Source organism: Sus scrofa, chromosome 14 (genome assembly GCF_054392235.1).
Source record: "Sus scrofa isolate SSC_HxYL_T2T_F1_AM1 chromosome 14, Sscrofa_HxYL_maternal_Yorkshire_Landrace_v2.0, whole genome shotgun sequence".
Taxonomy (NCBI): Eukaryota; Metazoa; Chordata; class Mammalia; order Artiodactyla; family Suidae; genus Sus; species Sus scrofa.
The window spans coordinates 41,421,042-41,442,830 of record NC_139396.1 but is presented as its reverse complement, the minus strand read 5'-3'; the positions used below and the strand labels follow the sequence as shown (position 1 = coordinate 41,442,830).

The 21,789-nt window shown below is 39.8% G+C and overlaps 1 protein-coding gene across 50 annotated transcripts in view; it reads right to left on the bottom strand.

Annotated features, from left to right (window-relative positions):
• NEK1 (NIMA related kinase 1) overlaps positions 1-21,789 on the bottom strand; it is a 187,311-nt gene that overhangs the window by 84,795 nt on the left and 80,727 nt on the right. For all 50 annotated transcript variants that reach the window (XM_013982714.3, XM_084994675.1, XM_084994672.1 and 47 more), the window contains one exon: positions 8,536-8,638. In XM_013982714.3, the coding sequence (XP_013838168.2) occupies positions 8,536-8,638 (103 nt within the window). The remainder of the gene's footprint in view (positions 1-8,535; positions 8,639-21,789) is intronic.

Here is a 21,789-nt window from a genome sequence, read left to right as displayed (position 1 = left end):
GGCTGGCGGCTACAACTCGGATTAGACCCCCAGGCCTGGGAACCTCCATATGCTGCAGGTGCAGCTCTAGAAAAGCCAAAAAAAAAAAAAAAAAAAAAATTAAGAAATGATCTTTGGAAAACTGCCCAAATCACAGCCATTTTTACGAAAATGGCACTTTTTTTTGGGGGGGATGTCTTTTTGCCATTTCTTGGGCCGCTCCCGCAGTGTATGGAGGTTCCCAGGCTGGGGGTTTAATTGGAGCTGTAATCACCAACCTACGCCAGAGCCATAGCAACGCCGGATCCGAGCCACGTCTGCAACCTACACCACAGCTCACAGCAACGCTGGATCCTCAACCCACTGACCAAGGCCAGGGATCAAACCTACAACCTCATGGTTCCTAGTCAGATTTGTTAACCACTGAGCCACGATGAGAACTCCAAAATGGCACTTTAATGTCATAAAATTAAAACGTACAAGAATGTCAAGTGATATTTCATCAATTCTAATATGAACAGTTTTCACATCTCCAAAATGGGTACACCTTATAATTGATGGCACCTTTATCTTATAAACTGTTGGCCAGGCAGCAGTTACAACACAGATGTTATTGCCTGAGAACATATGAATTTTGTTAGTTTTTTCCCTTGATGTCATAACTGAAAAATCACAACTCCTTGAAGTTTCATAAAATAATCACCCACGGGCTGATTCAGGAGGAAACATGAGCCCGAATGACTGCCGAGTGCCTTGCATTGACTCCTCTGATAAGAGCAAGAAAGCACAGCAATGACTGCAGGCCACCCCGCAACCCCCCCCCCACCCCCCCCCCGCCAAGGATCCCAGAGACAGAACTGCTATTCTCTTTTCAGAAATGGTGAGTCCTCAAGGTGCTTAGTGACACAGAGGATATTATTTGAGAAAACATGAACATCAGTGACCCTCACTTTTAAAAGGAGTGATTGGAAAGTCATATTATGAATGTAAAGTCAATTTAGGAATGAATAAGTTTAACAATTTATTTTATTCATACTTTCCTTTTTATGGATGCTCAAGAATAACATTATTTTTAAAAAATCTAAAGAGTTATTTCAACAAATAACAAAATAAAAAGGTTAAGTGATAAAAAGCATTGTATCAAGTTAAAATGGAAACATTTTCCCCTTTCAGTCATATGTAAAACAACATGTTTTATTGTTGTATCTTAGATTTGATAAAGCACATATTCATTACACAGTTCTATCATAAAAATTAAAATCTGCAAGTTGTTACTTTCAGAATAAACATGGACCTACAAACATATCCGAAATAATTTTTTTTTTTTTGTCTTTTTGCTATTTCTTTGGGCCACTCCTGCGGCATATGGAGGTTCCCAGGCTAGGGGTCGAATCGGAGCTGCAGCCACCGGTCTATGCCAGAGTCACAGCAATGCGGGATCCGAGCCTCGTCTGCAACCTACACCACAGCTCACGGCAACGCCGGATCGTTAACCCACTGAGCAAGGGCAGGGACCGAACCCACAACCTCATGGTTCCTAGTCGGATTCGTTAACCACTGCGCCACGACGGGAACTCCCGAAATAATTTTTAAATTGCATTTTCTTAAAGTAAAATTCCAAACTTTTTTCAGTCTTTACTATACAATGGGGATCTCTATTTTGGCTGGATTTCTATTATGAAGTGGTTTTTCCAACATCAGCACTGCTGAGCTAAGGACAGTCTCCTGGTGACCAGGGCTGGCTGACTTAGCACCTCATGAGCAATAGTTCCTGGCTCTGGCTGTTTTCAGAGCAGACTGTGAAGCCCCCCATGAGGTGTCCGCCACACACCTCCCCCCACTCCCCACCCCCCCGCCCCCACCCCACCCAGGCTCCCGAGCTAGCTCATCAGAGCCAACACACTCTAGTCACGTTTCATGTTTCAGCCTGTGTGGCAGAAATGTGCAGTACAGACCTGCTGCACAGAATCAACCATTTTCTTATAACAATAATGGAATGTCTACTCTACGAAGGTGCCTGGAAGATAACACAAAGGCCAAAAAGGCAGAAAGCTTTCCACAAACTAAGACACTGCACATAGTAACAGTAATTATTTCTACAGTTAATCACCATGCCCTCCATGGCAGGAAACCAACAGAGTGGTAGTAAAAATGTCTGCTTTCCCCCTCAATCTCTGCACATCCTCATCCAAATCCCCCAAGCCAGCAAGGCAACAGAAAGGAAACATGAGCGCTCTCCACAAAGGTAAGGAAGATAGGATCTCAGGCAAAAACTATAAACAGCACCATCGGGGAACTGCAAATAGTCTGGTATTGCTGTTGTTTGAACTAAGAGCAATAAGAAACACAAAGGATAAAAGCTTGGAGCTGAGCTACCGAGGTTTAACATACCCTCTAAACAATAAAGAACCACTGAGCAACTCCAAGCAGATGAGCAGCATGAGTTCAGTTATGCTTGAGAAAGGTCACTCTTTCATCAAGGGAAAGATGCATTAGAAGGATCCTCAATTAGAGGCAGAGAGATGAAAAGACTAGTAAGGACCTCAACAAGAGCAAAAAATAACAGAAACAGAAAGGAGATGGATGTAAGATAATCAGAAGGTAGAAAAGGTGGCCTGGTCACTGACTGGCTATGAGTTGGGTGGGATGTGACAGGGAGAAGACACTAAAACATGACTTTCAAACCAGAAACCTCAAAGCCAAGCCATCTTCAACAGTGACACTCTGCAGTAAGATAGTCAGTGATACAGGAAGGGCAGTGGGTCTGAGGTCAACGCAGTGCATTTAGTTTTGGAAATAGGAAGAATGAGGAGCAGAAACCTCCAGTTCTGGGAACCACAGAAGCATGTGTGCGCATGCATGTACACGCACGTGTGTGCACGCACGCACACACGCACACACACACACACACACCCTCACTGGACACAAGGGTAAAATCCAGGCATATCTGGGGACTCTGAAGAGTAAACAGCAGCAGGCAGGTGGAAGCACCGCAGCTGTAGCACCTCCAAATTCATGATGAGTGCACCGTGTTTTCAAAACTATGGTGACTTTTGGAATTAACCTAACTTGGCCAAAACCTGAAACTGGGCACTCTGGCAATGACGAGGGTAACTCTGGTTATCTCTGCCAGTTCTGGAGTAGGGAGGAGACTCTTACGGAAAAAAGGGAAAGTGCTGCATCCCTGAGGAAAGCTCATTGACAGCCAGCATGAGCTTATGGGAACTAACATGGAAAGGGGGGGGGACCCTGCTTTCCTGTGAGATTGCAAAGGGGCAGGGCACAGCCTGTGGCCTCTCCCTCGCTCCTCTCTGTCTCCCTGTCTCTCTCTCTCCCCGCTTTCTGTGTCTGTCTCTCTCTCCTCCCACCATGGGAGCCCTTGGTGTGCGAGGCCTCTACTAGAAGACTGAGAAGTAAGTGCAGGGCAGATGCAGGCCTCAAGCGATGGTACACGGGGAGGGGGGGCTCCGGAAAAATGACCCCGGAAGTTGTTATAAAGTCCTGAGGTGGCCTGTACCGGTGTGTGTGGACACGACCTTACTGTGCATGAGCATGGGGCCAGCCAACAGACTTCTCCCGACCCTCACAGACCACACCAGCCAGTGCACACAGTGGGGAGAAGAGAGGCAGGGACTCACGGCCTGACATAAACAAGCCCACTCACTCAAATAAAATCAACAGTTTCCATGAAATTATACAAAATCCAGAGCCTAATAACATAGTATTCCAAATGTCTAGGGTACAACTCAAAATTAATCAGCACATGAAAAACCACAAAAATCTCAACTGGGAATATACAATAAACAGATTATGATTAGGTGAAACAGATGATATAATCACATGGCAAAAACATCAAAGAAACTATTTTAAAAGCGTATGAACAGCAATCATGAACAGTGATTTAGAAAGGTTAAAATCAGAAATATTAGCCCAAAAAAGAGAAGAATCAAGGAAAAACCAAATGAAAACACAAGAAATGAAAAACAGAATTACCAAAATAAAACCCTCATTTGATTCCATTTGATAGCCAAATAATCAGAATGAGAATGAAAGAGAAAAGGGAAAGGGAACCTGAAAACAACAGAAATTAACCAATCTGAATAACAGAGAAAAAAACTTAAAAACATCCAACAGAGGTCCACAAACCTGTGAACAGGAACAAAAGGTCTACCATTCATGTCACCAGAGAACCAGAGAAAAGAAAGAGCACTGAGCTGAAAAAATACTTGAAGAAAATAATGGCTCAAAAATGGCATAAGGCATGAATGCACAAGTTCAAGACATTCAGCAAACCTAATATATAAGACAACTATGGCATAAAGGGAGAAGGTAAAAGTACCCATATAGTAGAAAGAATTATGGGTTCCAAACTGGAGGAGTAAAACAGCATTTGTAGCTTATCCCTGAACAATGTAAAGTTTGAGGCACCAACCCTCCATGCAGCTGAAAATGAGATAATAAATATGTGTTGTTAAAAGCTACTAAGTTGTGGTAATTTGTTATACCACAAAAGAAAACTAATACAAAGAATAAAAAGAAATTATATCTTGATTTTTAAAAGTCAATTCACTAAAAACCCAAGAATTCTAAATGTATATGCTCTTAAAAAAAAAAAAAAAGGCAAAATTGACAAGGAGAACCAGATAAATCTACAATTATATATGAAAGCTATAAAAATTACAAAAGAAAAATTAGGAGTTCCCATTGTGGTGCAGCAGAAACAAAGCCAACTAGTAACCACAAGGTTTTGGGTTCAATCCCTGGCCTCGCTCAGTGGGTTAAGGATTAGGCATTGCCACTGAGCAAGGCCGGAGTCGGATCTGGTGTTGCTGTGGCTGTGGTGCAGGCCGGCAGCTGTAGCTCTGATTCAACCCATAGCCTGGGAACCTCCATATGCTATGAGAGCGGCCCTAAAAAGCAAAAAAAAAAAAAAAAAAAAGGAATGAGAGAATAGCAAGAAAAGTAAGTGGTAAAATCTGTGTAAATTCCTTTTTCCTCTTGAATTCTTAAATACGCTTGAAGTTGCAAGCACAATTTATTATTTTTTTTTCTTTTTTTTTAATTTTTTTTTTGCTATTTCTTGGGCCGCTCCCGCGGCATATGGAGGCTCCCAGGCTAGGGGTCTAATCGGAGCTGTAGCCACCAGGCTATGCCAGAGCCACAGCAATGCGGGATCCGAGCCACATCTGCAACCTACACCACAGCTCACGGCAACGCCGGATCGTAACCCACTGAGCGAGGGCAGGGACCGAACCCACAACCTCATGGTTCCTAGTCGGATTCGTTAACCACTGCGACACGACGGGAACTCCCGCAAGCACAATTTATAACACAGCCTGATGAGGATTTAAATGTATATAAGTGTAACATAGGTCTCAGACGTGGCTAGGATCCTGCTTGGCTGTGGTGTAGGCTGGCAGCGGTAGCTCTGATTCAACCCCTAGCCTGGGAACCTCCATATGCCATGGGTGTGGCCCTAAAAAGCCAAAAAAAAAACAAAAAAAACAAAAAGAAAAAAAATTAGGAGCAAATCTTCCTGACTGTTGGATGGGCATAGAGTTCTCAGACACAGCAGCAAAAGCATGATTCATAAACAGGAAACCTGAGAACTTAGGCTTCACCAAAGTAACATCTCTGCTTTGTGAAAACTATTAAGAGAATGATAAGCCAAGCTACAACCTAGAAGGTAATAGTGGCAAACCACGTATCCAATAAAAGACTTAGCCAGAATATAAAGAACTCAAAGCTAAACAGCAGCAATACAATTAACATGAAGAAATTATTCAGAAAGACACTCTTTAAAGAGGATATAAGGATCACATATATATTCTTGTTCAACATGAGACTCTACATTACGTGAGAGGCAAACTATGTCTGATGAAGCTTTAATTAAGAAATTTTTTTTTTTTTTTTTTTTTTTTTTTTTTTTTGTCTTTTTGCTATTTCTTGGGCTGTTCCTGCGGCATATGGAGATTCCCAGGCTAGGGGTCCAATCGGAGCTGTAGCCACTGGCCTACACCAGAGCCACAGCAACTCGGGATCCGAGCCGCATCTGCGACCTACACCACAGCTCACGGCAACGCTGGATCATTAACCCACTGAGCAAGGGCAGGGACCGAACCTGCAACCTTATGGTTCCTAGTCGGATTCGCTAACCACTGCGCCATGACGGGAACTCCTAATTAAGTAATCTTTAACCAATTAATTAACCTATACCTCCAAAGTGTTTACCACACTGCCTGTTGTTTAGTGAATAAAATAAATAATACATGATACACACACCCAAATACACTGAAAAGTAAACTTTCTTCACTTTTTAGCCATATTTTTGTAAGGCAACATTTTATATATAGAGTCATCTAGAGAATAAAGAAATTCTATAGAGTTTAACAAAATGAATCTTTTAAAGTCATATAAAAATAACTATGAAAACACACTGATTTCTAAAGCTTTTTTTTTTTTTTTTTTTGGCCAAGCCCACGCAGCATGTATAAATTCCTGGGCCAGGGTTCGAACCTGTGTCATAGCAGTGACCAAAGCTGCTTCAGTGATAACAATAGATTCTTAACCCTTAAACCACATGGAAACTGCCTACAGCATGATTTTTTTCAAATGATAGCATAACAGAATGTAAATACTAACTTCTGATTGCAAGATGGGAGAATGACAAATTCTTGCAAAATTCTGAACACAGAGAAGTTACTGGGCTAAGTGAATGCACATCAGTATTCAAAAACAGTTATGTCTTTAGGACATAACTGTGCCACCACCCCCACCCTGATCTGAAGAGTTAGTACAGTGAATGTTATAAAGCAGTCCCAAGAAGAGGAAGAATCTAGGGGTAAGGAAAGTACACAAATTGGTGTGAAATGACAAGTGTCATGAGGAAGAGGCCTGGCACAGCAATAATGGGCAGGAGGCCTGTTCTGAGACACAAAACAGCCAGGGTCACAAGGTGGGAGGGTGGACTAACAGTGACGGTGCTTAAATAAGAGGCTCCTCAGCACGTGATCCATCTTCACAAAATGGCTCCTTCAGACACAAGTGACCAGAGCATCTGGGATGAAAGGCCAGGCCAGAGCACTGGGTGACTGGTGACACCCAGGATGGATGGGGGTCTCTAAGCCCCGAAAATAAGCTGCCAGCACTTGTCTGGCAGAACAGCAGTGCACCACTGCCCTCTACTAGATGGCGATCTGCAGAGGACATATCACCAGCACACTCCCACCTCACCAGGGCCACACGAACAGAGGCCATGAAGAAGTGAGCAGACACCCCCAGACATAAAACAGCAAACGTGTGAGGAACAGCGGGACCATGAAACACATAACAGATTTAAAACCTGAAGAAATGAGGTGACAGCCAATGGTGCAGCAAGAACAAGATTCTACAGTGACTACAGCACTATCAGACAAAAAAGAGCACGGCCAAGGAGTTTTCCAGGAGGACAACTAGAATTCATGGACATGGAAATACAAGTTTCTAAAGTGAAGAGGAACTGCCTGGATGGCTGAACAGCAGAGTAGACAGAACTGAAGAACGGAGAGCCAAAGGAGACGGAGCCTCAAGGAGAGCCCTGCAATCTGCAGCTTCGTCCGAGCCCCTGCTGAGTGACAGTGTGACATCCAGTAACTTGTTAAAAATATTTTTCATTAAAATCTGTAACTAAAATTCCAAATGCTATTAAGAGAGGCAAAGTGGGGCAATAAAAATTACAGAAGGTGCTGTTCTGGCTATAGGAGGATACAAATACAGATTAATTCTGAATATGAGAAAAACAGACTGAATGGTGTTAAAAATATAAAGGGTAACCATTAAAAACTGAACTATTCTTCTATGATTTTATTTCAAAGAAAAAATATTATAAATTGGAATAATCATTAACTCATAAATGTATCACTTATGAACCTAAAGTATATATGTCTAAACAAAACATATTATTATATAACCTATTTCCTATATGAGTGTGGTGCTCATGGGTGCTGAGCTGACAGAAACAATGTCCGGTTGTTCTGTGGACAAAAGGTCAAAGGCATTTGTGTACCTCTGCAAATCAAAACTATTAGCTACTGAAATGATTATCCAAAAAGTGCTAACATCTTCTTGGGTACATGACTTAGTTCACTTAATGGGCATAATGAGAGGCTTTAAAACACTTTCTAATTTGCTTCTGAGTAAATGCATAATTACACATATATTTATTCAAATGTTTATTTCTCATTTTTCTTCCACAATTCTTTGCTACTTAAAAGTGTTTAAAACCAAAAGTATATTGGGGGGAAAAAAGATGTAAATAAATATAAATCCCGGGGTTGCTATACCTACGTCAACTCTTTTTAAAGGAAGGATGCAGTTATGAACTTACTCTCAGCGAACCACAGCAACAACAGAATTTCACGCTGGCATAAAGGAAATAGCAGAAGAAAGGTTAAATACTCTGCAGGTGTCCAGGAGAAGTGTTGTGAAGGATTACACTCTTGTCATTTGTACCTACCTTGTCCCAGACCTTCACCCTGAACCCTACCATGCTCAAGAATCTCAAGAACAAAATCCTACCACGTGGCCCTCCGCCCGAGCCTTGTTCTGCCTCGCCTCCCGTCTGCGCTGGAGAAACTCTTCCACTTGCTTTGCTCTCTCCACAGCCAGCTGCCCCTTCTGCCTGAGGGATGCAGACAAATGGCAAAGTCAGAAATTTTGAACATCAAATATCCCACAAAGTTAAAAACTACATTACTCTATTTTCTTTAAAGATCTTTGCAGAATATGAAGAAAGGCTGATCTGAAGTAAAACTTTGCTCTGTAATGAAGAAACAGCTACACATTACACATGATATTAGGATCCACCACCTAAATTACATTCACTATTATTTTATTTTAATTATTATTATTATTTTGTCTTTTTAGGGCTGCACCCATGGCATATGGAGGTTCCCAGGCCAGGGGTCCAATCGGAGCTACAGCTGATGGCCTACACCACAGCCACAGCAACGCCAAATCTGAGCTGAGTCTGCGACCTACACCACAGCCCATGGCAACACCGGATCCTCAACCCACTAAGCGAGGCCAGGGATCGAACCTGAAACTTCACGGTTACTAGTCGGGTTTGTTAACCACAAGCCATTACAGGAACTCCCACTATTATTTTAAATAGAAGTAAAATCTGCATTGCTTCTCCAAAACTTAATAAGGTTTCTCTTGACTTCATTTAATCTGGACTATTTACAGACCCCTAAAATGGTTCTGGGCTATACTTAACAGAAGAATCTCAGTGGTTTCCCAGTAGCTAAGCTTATTTCAGACTCAGCATCAAATATATCTATCAGTACAGAAGTAAAATCAAAGCAGCGGAGTAGCATTTGAAAGGTGATCAAAATAATGAAAGGTTTATTTCTGGGAGTTTTCAAAAATAGAGTAAAAAAATGCAGTCTGAATTTCTTTCTTTCATTTTTTTTTTTTTTTTGTCTTTGTCTTTTTGCTATTTCTTTGGGCCGCTCCAGCGGCACATGGAGGTTCCCAGGCTAGGGGTCCAATCGGAGCTGTAGCCACTGGCCTATGCCAGAGCCACAGCAACGCAGGATCCGAGCCGCATCTGCAACCTACACCACAGCTCACAGCAACGCCCGATCCTTAACCCACTGAGCAAGGCCAGGGACTGAACCCGCAACCTCATGGTTCCTAGTCGGATTCGTTAACCTCCTGAATTTCTTGAATACCACAATTATTAAAAAGTAAAATGCATAAATCTGGGGGAAAAACTAACAGCACAGTTATTGTTTCAATCTTGCCAATTATGTTTCTGCATCCGCCTCTGACAACTATGAAAGAATATTAACAGGCTGGTCTTAAAATATCAATAATGTTTTGAACATCTAATATATATTTTGCTTGTTACAGTGCTAAGCAAGGAAGATAGAAAAATAAATAAAATCCGGACCCCATAATCATTGCACAGTATCAATAGCAGTAACTCTGTGAGCAAGGAAGAAAGAAGAGAAATTTATTGGCTGTACTTCTGGGACACTGGCTTCGAAGACACAAAATTCCCAAAGCCTCTGTTTAGGACCATAACTACATTAGGCTCTGAAAAACACATGTCCTTTCTGACTTCGGAAGATTTAAATACCTCTGGTTTTCTTACCCCAAATAATCATTTCTTGGGCAAGTTTTGTTAACAATCACAGCCGACCCTTGAACAACACAAGTGTGAGCTGCTCAAGTGCACTTAATGTGGACGTGTTACAACTACAGTGCTGCACAGTCCATGGTTGGTTGAATCCATGGATGCAGAGGAACCTCTGTTACAAAGGACTGATCATCAGTTAAATGCAGACTAACCCAACATTGTTCAAGGGTCACCTGAACTAACATGTGTGAAAATATATTAAATACGAAATTAAGCTATAAAACTTAAAATCTAACTCACCACAAAGCTATGAATTATAGTGGTTTAAGATTAATTCACCTGGAATTCCTGTCGTGGCTCAGCGGTAATGAATACGACTAGTATCCATGAGTACGTGGGTTTAATCCCTGGCCTCAGTCAGTGGGTTAAGGATCTGGAGTTACCACGAGCTGTGGGGTAGGTCACAGATGCGTCTCGGATCTGGCGTAGCTGTGGCTGTGGTGTAGGCCGGCAGCTATAGCTCTGATTCAGCCCCTAGCCTGGGAACTTCTATATGCTGCTGGTGCGGCCTTAAAAAGACAAAAAAGAAGATTCATTCACCTTATGCAGTGCTTAAAAGGGATTTTTATGAAATTTACCCATTGAAATTTTCCAGGATAAAATAACATCTAGAGCTGGTTAAGAGCCTTTCCTGCATATTTATTGGGTATCTTATAATTTTATAAAATTCATTGATGAGTTCTAGGTTTTTTTTTTTTTTTTTGGTGGCATCATCAGGATTTTCTATATACATCATGTCATCTGTAAATGGTGACAGCTTTTCTTTTTCCTTTACAATTTGGATTCCTCAAAAATCTCTGAACTATGGCTAGGACTCCAAATAATACGCTGAATAAAAGTGGCAAGAAAGGGCATCTTTGTCTTGCTCTTAATCTTGGAGGAAATGTTTTCAGCCTTTCAACACTGAGTATGATGTCAGCTTGTCATATATGCCTTTATTATATTGAGATATGTTCCCTCTATACCTACTTTGTTGACAGTTTTTACCATAAATGGATTTTGAATTCTGCCAACAGCTTCTTCTACTTCTATTGAGTTGATCACATGATTTTTATTCTTCAATTTGTTAGGTGGTGTATCACCTGGATTGATTTGTAGATACTAAACCATCCTTACATTCCTGGGACAAATCCCACTTGATGATGGTGTATGATCCTTTTAATGTATTGTTGAATTCAGTTTGCTAATATTTTATTGAGAATTTTTGCATTGATGTTCATCAGTGATATTGGCCAGAAATGTTCTTTTGCAGTGATATCTTTGCCTGGTTTTGGTATCAAGATGATGCTAGCCTTGCAGAAAGAGTTTGGAAGTGTTCTTTGCTCTGCAATTTTTTGGAAGAGTTTAAGGATAGATCTTAACTCTTTTCCAAGTGTTTGGTAGAATTCACCTGTGAAGCCATCTGTTTCTAGACTTTAACTTGTTGAGAGTTTTTGTTGTTTTGTGTGTGTTTAGTAATTTAGTGATTTTGTTATTAGTCTGTTCAAATTTTGTTTCTTCCTGATTCAGTTGTGGGAGACTGTGTTTCTAGAAATTCATGCATATCTTCCAGGTTGTCCATTTTATTGGCATATTATTTATTGTTCATAGTAATAGCCTGTGATCTTCTGTATTTCTGTGGTATCAGTTCTAACTTTTTTTCATTTTTGATTTGATTGATTTGGGCACTTTTTTTCTTGATGAATCTGGCTAATGGTTTATTGATTTTGGCCTATTTTTTCAAAGAAGCAACTCTTAGTTTCATTTATCTTCTCTACTGTTTTTTCAGTCTCTATTTATTTCTGTTCTGACCTTACAGCATTTTATTAATTGGGGATTATTTTTATAGTTCTTTTTTGTCCCTTTTTCATTTGCTCTCTTCCTTTGTGATTTGTTGACTATCTTTGCGTTACGTTTGAATTCCTTTATTTTTTTGTGTTTGTATCTATTACAAATTTTTGGTTTGTTGTTACCATGAGGTTTATTATTTATTTATTTATTTATTTATTTTTGCTTTTTAAAGTTGCAACCGAGGCACATGGAAGTTCCCAGGCTTGGAGTCCAATAAGAGCTGCAGCTGCTGGCCTATTCCACAGCCACAGAAATACCAGATCTGAGGCGTGTCTGTGATCTACACCACAGCTCATGGCAACATGAGATTCTTAACCCACTGAGCGAGGTAAGGAATCGAACCCACCTCCCCATGGATACTAGTTGGGTTTGTAACCTGCTGAGCCACAATGGGAACTCATATACATGATTATTTTAAGTTGCTGATCACTTAAGTTTGAATGTATTTTAATAACCTTGTACTTTTACTCCCACATTTACTGTTTTGAACATTATATTTTAAATTGTTTTGTTTTATGTACCCCTTAACTACTTACTGTGGATCTAGATGATTTTACCACTTTCATCTTTTAACCTTCATTCAAGCTTTATAAGTGGCTGATTTACTACCTTTATTGTATATTTGCCTTTAGCAATGACATTTTTTCCTTTTGTAATTTTCATATTTCATATTTCCTTTTGTAATTTTCATATTTCCTTTCATTGACTCTTGGATAGGTATAGGTAGCTAAATCTTAATCTAATTCCACAAAACCAGTACAAAAATGCATTTCACTCAAGCCATGGCAGCTTGGGCAGATTAAAAATAAAGAAAGAGGAATTTGTTTATGTTTCTATAATATACCTGTTGTCCTCTAGCAGATATATTATACACTGTATAACTCTTGAGATTAATAAGGTACATCCAAGGGAGTTCCTGTCGTGGCACAGTGGTAATGAGCCCAACTAGTATCAATGAGGGTGTGGGTTTGATTCCTAGCGTCGTTCAGTGGGTTAAGAATCCAGTATTGCAGTGAGCTGTGTTGTAGGTCACAGATGTGGCTCAGATGTGGCATTGCTGTGGCTGTTGTGTAGGCTGGCAGCTATAGCTCCAATTTGACCCCTAGCCTGGGAACTTCCAAATGCTGTGGGTGTGGCCCTAAAAAAAAAAAAAAAAAAAAAAAAAAAAAAAAAAAAAAAAACAAGGTAATCTGGTCTAGATGCAATATTTCTCCTGCATATAGATAAGCAAGGCTGTTTTCTGGTCTACTGTAGCCCTATTTATAGAAGGTCTGGCCTGAAGAGAGCAGATAAACTTTCAGAGAACATGACACTCAGACATGCCATCTGGCAAGAGTCTTTGCAGGGGTCCTGGAAGCTTATAACACCAACTTCAACTACAAAAATTCTCTGCTGCATAGCCTGACTGCACTGACTTCTTTTTCTAACCTTTACGAAAGTAAGCAAAGTCAGACTAACCAGAGTTACTGATAAAAAGGGAAGAAGAAAAATAATTAATACCATAAAGAAAGAAGAGATAAATAGGGGCTATCCAAAATGTGAAGAAGAGAGAATTTAAAAGAGCCTTGGATGATTATAGATTTCAGTTTGCTGTTTCAGTCTGAATCAGGGAAAATAAATGACCAGGAATGACAATGACATACAAATTATAATAAAAACCAGAAGTCATGACAGCTGGAAAAAATGCTCTGTCATACCAACAGCCACTAAAAAGTAGAAGACGAAAGAATCATAATATTCAAATTTGAGACCTTGAGTACTAATTCAGCTTCTTGTTGAATAAAGTACTCGGAGTTCCCGTCGTGGCGCAGTGGTTAACGAATCCGACTAGGAACCATGAGGTTGCGGGTTCGGTCCCTGCCCTTGCTCAGTGGGTTAACGATCCGGCGTTGCCGTGAGCTGTGGTGTAGGTCGCAGACGCGGCTCGGATCCCGCGTTGCTGTGGCTCTGGCATAGGCCGGTGGCTACAGCTCCGATTGGACCCCTAGCCTGGGAACCTCCACATGCCGCCGGAGCGGCCCAAGAAATAGCAAGAAAAAAAAAAATAAATAAATAAATAAATAAATAAAGTACTATCATATTTCCATCTAGATATCCCTGACATGTGGGCATCCAAACCCCTGATTTACTTCTTTGAGTGTGAGAGCCCCAATTAAATCCAATGGCCCAGCCACTGCACAGACCTCATACTGCATGGAAACCTGTCCCTACTTCTCCTCCTCACTTCACTTATACTGTGGGAACACAAGGAAGTCTAACTCCTCTTCTGCAAGACAAGCCACCCAATTCTTTTTTCAGTGCTGGTGAAATTTTCCTCATAAAATAGTTCGAGCTTCAGTAAAGTCAATATGGCCCAACAGTTAAGTGAGTGAACTATAGCAGTCAACTCCTGGTTTTACTAATAAATAGTTATGTGGCCTTCCATAAATCGCTTATTTATGCAATGCCTCAAGTTCTTAATCTATTTTTAAAAAGCGAGAATAGGAGAATTCCTGTTGTGGCTCGGGGAAATGAATCTGACTAGAATCCGTGAGGACATGGGTTCAATCCCTTGCCTTGCTCAGTGGCTTAAGGACCTGGTGTTGCTTTGAGCTGCGATGTAGGCTGCAGATGCGGCTGTGATCTGAGGCTGAGGCACAGGCCGGCAGCTACAGCTCCAATTCAACCCCTAGCCTGGGAACCTCCACATTCCTCGGGTTTGGCTCTAAAAAGACAAAAAAGACAAAGGCGAGACTAATAATACCTGTTCACAGCATTGGTGATGACTGAGTTAATAACAGTCAATTCTCATTATTCACAGTAATTATGTTCTATACAGTCACTGTAATACGCATTAACCAACACTAAACATACCCCTAGGAGAATTACAGGGTTAAGTTCCTAACAGACTCCTGTTAACATTTTCATCAATGGACTGATATATAGCCTTATTTTATGTGTGTTTCTGATTAAAGATACGTTACCAGAAAGTACGTTTGTTTATCAGCTGAAAGAAGGAAGCAGAGCTGGCTGTGCTCCCCCAGCTGGAATGCACACTCTGGGCAACCCCAGTGTTCAGCTCTGCCCAAGAATGACCTTGAGAGGACAGGAGGCATTGACATGGGGTCACAAATAAATGTAGTAAGCAGGCAAGCCCACAAACACACAATCCAAAAGTAGTTAGGTCTGATGAGACAGGTGTATTACTTCAAACCAGTCCTAGCACAGAGGACACATACACAGCTCCTATTTTTATAAAACCACCATCAACCCCATCATCACTATTCTCACAGGCAACCAGTTTGCTGTAACCAGTAGAGAAGACATTGAAAAATTCACCTCCTCTACTACTTTAATTTTAATCTTTCTATCTTTCAAAGACTTCTTTAGCTCCTAGAAAGTTATTAGGATTGTCCAGGGGTATACGCCTTGAAATCAACAACAATGAAAAAACTGCAAAAAACACAAACACGTGGAGACTAAACACATGCTACTAAACAACCAATGGATCACTGAAGAAATCAAAAAGGAAATTAAAAAATACCTAGAAGCAAGTGACAACAAAGATCCAACACTCCAAAACCTATGGGATGAAGCAAAAGCCGTTCTAAAAGGAAAGTTTATAGCAATACAAGCCCACCTCAGGAAACAAGAAAAAGCTCAAATAAACAAGCTAACTTTACATCTAAAGCAGCTCAAGAGAGAAGAACAGATAAGACTTAAAGCTAGTAGAAAGAAAGAAATCATAAAGATCAGAACAGAAATCAATGAAATAGAAACAAAGAAAACCATAAAAAAGATGAACAAAATGAAAAGCTGGTTCTTTGAAAAGATCAACAAAATTGATAAACCCTTACTTAGCCAGACTTATCAAGAAAAAAAGAGAGGACTCAAATCAATAAAATTAGAAATGAAAAAGGAGAAGGAACAACAGACATCACAGAAATACAAAGGACCATAAGAGACTACCATATGCAATTATATGCCAATAAAACGGAAAACCTAGAAGAAATGGACAAATTCTTAGAAAAATACACTCTTCCAAGACTAAACCAAGACGAAATAGAAAAGATGAATGGACCAATCACAAGAACTGAAATTGAAACTATGATTAAAAAACTTTCAACAAACAAAAGTCCAGGACCAGATGGCTTCACATGTGATTTCTACCAAACATTTAGAGAAGAGCTAACACCTCTCCTGAAACTACTTCAAAAAACTGCAGAGGAAGGGATACTCCCAAACTCATTCCATGAGGCCAGCATCACCCTGATATCAAAACCAGACAAAGATACCACAAAAAAAAAAAAAACTACACACCAATTTCACTGATGAACATTGATGCAAAAATCCTCAACAAAATATTAGCAAACCGCATTCAACAATACATTAAAAGGATTGTGCATCATGATCAAGTGGGATTTATCCCAGGGATGCAAGGGTTCCTCAATATCTGCAAATCCACCAGTGTGATACACCACATTAACAAACTGAAGAATAAAAACCATATGATCCTCTCAATAGATGCGGAAAAAGCCTTTCACAAAATCCAACACTCATTTCTGATAAAAACCCTTCAGAAAGTGGGCATAACGGGAACCTACCTCAACATGATAAAGGCCATATATGACAAACCCACAGCTAACATCATTCTCAAAGGTGAAAAGCTGAAAGAATTCCCACTGAGATCAGGAACAAGACAAGGATGTCCACTCTCACCACTACTCTTCAACATAGTTTTTGGAAGTCCTAGCCACAGCAATCAGGGAAGTAAAAGAGATAAAAGGAATCCAAATTGGAAAGGAAGAAGTAAAACTATCACTATTTGCAGATGACATAATACTATACCTAGAGGATCCTAAAGACTCCACCAGAAAACTGTTAGAGTTCATCCACGAATTTGGCAAAGTCACAGGATACAAAATTAATACACAGAAATCGACGGCATTTCTATATACTAACAATGAAAGAGCGGAAAGAGAAATTAGGGAAGCAATCCCGTTTACTATCACGTCCAAAAGAATAAAATACCTAGGAGTAAACCTACCCAAAGAGGCAAAAGACCTGTACTCTGAAAACTATAAGACACTGATGAAAGAAATCAAAGATGACACAAATAGATGGAAAGACATACCATGCTCGTGGATTGGAAGAGTTAATATTATCAAAATGACTATACTACCTAAGGCAATCTACAGATTCAATGCAATCCCTATCAAGTTACCAAGGACATTTTTCACAGAACTCAAACAAAATATTTTAAAGTTTGGAAGCATGAAAGACCCAGAATAGCCAAAGACCATCCTGAAACAGAAAAATGAAGCAGGAGGAATCAGGCTCCCTGACTTCAGACTATACTACAAAGCAACAATCATCAAAACCATGTGGTACTGGCACAAAGACAGACATATAGATCAGTGGAATAGGATAGAAAACCCAGAATTAAACCCACGCACCTACAGCCAACTCATCTATGACAAAGGAGGCAAGAATATACAATGGAGAAAAGACAGCCCCTTCAATAAGCAGTGCTGGGACAACTGGACAGCCACATGGAAAAGAATGAAATTAGAACACTCCCTAACACCATACACAAAAATAAATTCAAAATGGATTAAAGACCTAGATATAAGACCAGACACTATAAAACTCTTAGAGGAAAAAAGACAGGCCAAACCCTCTCTGACATAAACGACAGCAACATCGTCTCAGATCCACCTCTTATGAGAGTAATGACAGTAAAAAACAAAAATAAACAAATGGGACCTAATCAAGCGTAAAAGTTTCTGCACAGCAAAGGAAACCCTAAACAAAACAAAAACACAACCCACAGAATGGGAGAAAATCTTTGCCAGTGAATCGACTGACAAGGGATTAATCTCCAAAATTTATAACATCTTCTGCAGCTCTATACCAAAAAAACAAACAACCCCCATCAAAAAATGGGCAGAAGATCTAAACAGACAATTCTCCAAAGAAGACAAATGGGTGGCCAAAAAACACATGAAAAGATGTTCAACATCACTCATTACTAGAGAAATGCAAATCAAAACCACTATGAGGTATCACCCTACACTGGCCAGAATGGCTATCATCAAAAAGTCTACAAACAGTAAGTGCTGGAGAGAGTGTGGAGAAAAAGGAACCCTAGTACACTGTTGGTGGGATTTTAAATTGGTGCAACTGCCGTGGAAAACAGTATGGAGATGCCTCAGAAAACTAAAAATAGAACTACCATTTGATCCCGCAATCCCACTCCTGGGCATCTATCCAGAGAAAACCATGACTCGCAAAGACACGTGTACTCTGATGTTCACTGCAGCACTATTTTCAATAGCCAAGACATGGAAACCACCTAAATGTCCACTGACAGAGAAGTGGATCAAGAAGATGTGGTACACATACACAATGGAATATTAGCCATTAAAAGGAACAAAATAACAGCATTTTTAGCAACATGGATAGACCTAGAAATTATCATGCTAAGTGAAGTCAGCCATACAATGAGACACCAACATCAAATGCTTTCACTGACATATGGAATCTGAAAAAAGGACACAATGGACTTCTTTGCAGAACAGATACTGACTCATAGACTTTGAAAAACTTACGGTTTCCAAAGAAGACAGTTTGGGAGGGGAGGATGCGCTGGGGTTGTGGGATGGAAATCCTATAAAACTGGATTGTGATGATCACTGTACAATTATAAATGTAATAAATTCATTGAATAATAAAAAAATTAAAATTAAAAAAAGGATTGTCCAGGGGGCACAAAAATGGACACTGTCATACACTCTTGATTGAGCATAAACTAGCACAGCTTTTGTAGAAAGAAAATTAGTAACATTTAGTTAATAAATTTAAAGTTAATTTAATAAAGTTAGTGATTTTCTTTCTAGAACTTTCATCAAGAACATAACAGAGAAATTCCTTTAACCCAGTAAATGTCCTTGTAAGATTGTCTTCTACAGAAATGATGAAAAAAAAACGATGAAAACATTTTTCTTCTACTCTGAAAAATAAAAAAATATATTCAGAATTTCCTTGTAGTGCAACAGGTTAAGGATCCAGTGCTGTCAGTGAAGCAGCTTGGGCTGCTGCTATGGCTTAGGTTTGATCCCTGGCCCGGGAAATTCCACATGCCACAGGTGTGGCCAAAAGAACCCATAATTGTTCAAAAAGGTGAAAAATTACAAACAATGTATTCTATTAGGAAAGTTGCTAAATAAATTGCATTAATGACACTAGAATCTTATACAGACATCAAAAATCCCCTGAAAACAATTTTTAGCAGGGGAAAACTTTATGGTAAAATGTTAAAACCAATACAAAAAAAAAAAAAAACCCAAACCCTAACCCACCAGATACAAATTTGTACGTATGATTTCATCTCCACTAATGGGAAAGACAAACGTGAACAAAAAGATGCAGGAAAACAGAGCACGGTCTCATAGTGACCTCACAACCTTCCAGGAGCAGATTCCTCTCCTGTTGCCTAACACTCCTCTGAACTTTCCTACTTTTCTAAAGCGAACCTACACCACCCTGGCAAGCAGAAAAAGAAGACCAAAAAAAGCCAACCGTGACTCCCCTTCAGGTTTCCTTTTTCCCTTGAATAAAAGGGAGAGAAAAAAGAGGCATGAACAATCTGGTTCAGAATCTAAGTGAAAGGGAGATGACAGGATAGTCAGCTGTTAGTATTTTAAAATCAGGAAATATGTGCGCATTCTTGAATTCATCAAAGGAAACAGCATTATAAGGGACCTTGAGGATTAGAGAAACAAAAAAAGAATAAAGGCCTTTGAGTAAAGCACAACACTAGCACGCAAAGACAACAGCTTAGGTTTGAAGGAGAAGAGTTGTTGATCAAAGACAGCGGAAAAGGATTACAGCATATATATAAATATGAGCCAGTAGGTATTGGTAAGGATAAAATTAGGAGCATAGCATACATAACAGCAATTAAATCTTTCCTTCGCCAATGATTAATAGCTATAAAAACTATGGGCATTTTTATTGTTTTTTAAATAATTCATTAAATTTTATATTTATATATAATATATACTTAGTTGTAGAACCATCATCATAACCTAATTTTAGAACATTTCTATCCCAAACTCCGAGTCCACTCCTCCCTCTGCCTACCCGTCAGTAATCATTAGTTTTTCAGTCTATGAGTCTGTTTCTGTCCTGCAAATAAGTTCATTTGTATGCTTTTTTTAAGATTCTACATATAAGGTCATTTTCATTCTTACAGCAAAATATAAGCATACTAGTTTGCTTTAAAAAAGCTTACTATTTTTTCATTGACAGTTTGCAAGAGAAGCAAATTTTTCAAATATGTTTAAACTTGCTGATTTATGAATATCTTTAAAGTTGCTTCTTTTTCCCTACCTTAACCTACAGGAGTGTATACTCTACCAAAATAAAATAAATATAATTGACTTTTTTTTTGGCACTCCTGAGGCATGCAGAAGTTCCCAAGCCAGGTACAGTCTGCTGTGGTACAGTGGGCTAATGATCTAGCTTGTCTCTGTGGAGGGGCTGGTTCAATCCCCAGCCTGGCACAGTGGGTTAAAGATCTGGCATTGCCACAACCTGCAGCATAGGTCACAGATGTGGCTCAGACTTGGTGTTGCTGTGGTATGGGGTATGGGCCGGCAGCTGCAGCTCCAATTCGATACCTAGCCTGGGAACTTCCATATGCTACATCGGGGTGGGGAGGGAGGAAGGAAGGGAGGGAGGAAGGAAGGAAGAGAAGGAATGGGAGCTATAAATCTCCCCACTAGAGACAGAATGGCTTGCTGACAAAAGAAGAGTTCTGTTGAAACCTGATCCTATTACCATTACAAATAAACCCCCTAAGACTAGGAAAGCAGTAATGACCAAGTGGGTGGAGACAGTGACAGTGAAGGAGGTGCCTGAGCAGCTCCCTGAGGAGCCATCTGAGCAGAACTGAGGGGGCTGAGTGATGCCCAGCCTCCAGCCTCACAAAGAGGCCCAGGTGAGACGTGCAAGCAGCCAGGAAGACAGTGAGCTCAGGCCTGTCAGAGCATGACCTGCTGTGCTCCTTTCCTTTTCAGAGGGAAACATCCATCACTAAGTTTTCCGTAGCTGTCAAAAACATAAAGAAACTATATAATTTTTACAAACACAAACTGACTTAATCCAAGAGATAATCTGTATTCCAAGATTGTGTCATCCTACTTTTTTCAAATCAAAATGTTCATTCTTTTATCAAAGAATAGAATTTGCTATCCTTTGATATCATTTTTGAATTTTAAAAAAATTATCAGCCCTAATGACCTTACTTGACAAAATTACAGTGTATTTTTATTTGGCTAGATAATTTTTCAGACTCAAAAGTACATGAAATTTACTCCTGTTAAATTTTGTCTACATCAAGGTAGTTAGTTATAGCTATGGTCTACTGAGATTGTTTCCTAATCAATCACTCAACATATTTACTGTTTCTTTTCACTTTATATCTTCTGGAAATATGACTGTATCCTTTGAATGTTTTTTTCTATGTCCTCCTTAAAAATGATGCTTAGCTTCAGGAGGACATGCTTCTAAAACTTTTTAAGTTGGACATCAAATCATTAACCAGCATTCTCTGAATACCTTTATTTATTAATTCTTTAACCAATTTTTTAATCCACCTAACAATTTTTTGTTTTGTTTTGTTTTGTTTCCTTCTTAGGGCCGTACCCACAGCATTTGGAAGTTTCCAGGCTAGGGGTCAAATCAGAGCTACAGCCGCTGGCCTACGCCACAGCCACAGCAACAGGATCCTTAACCTACTAAGCAAGGCCAGG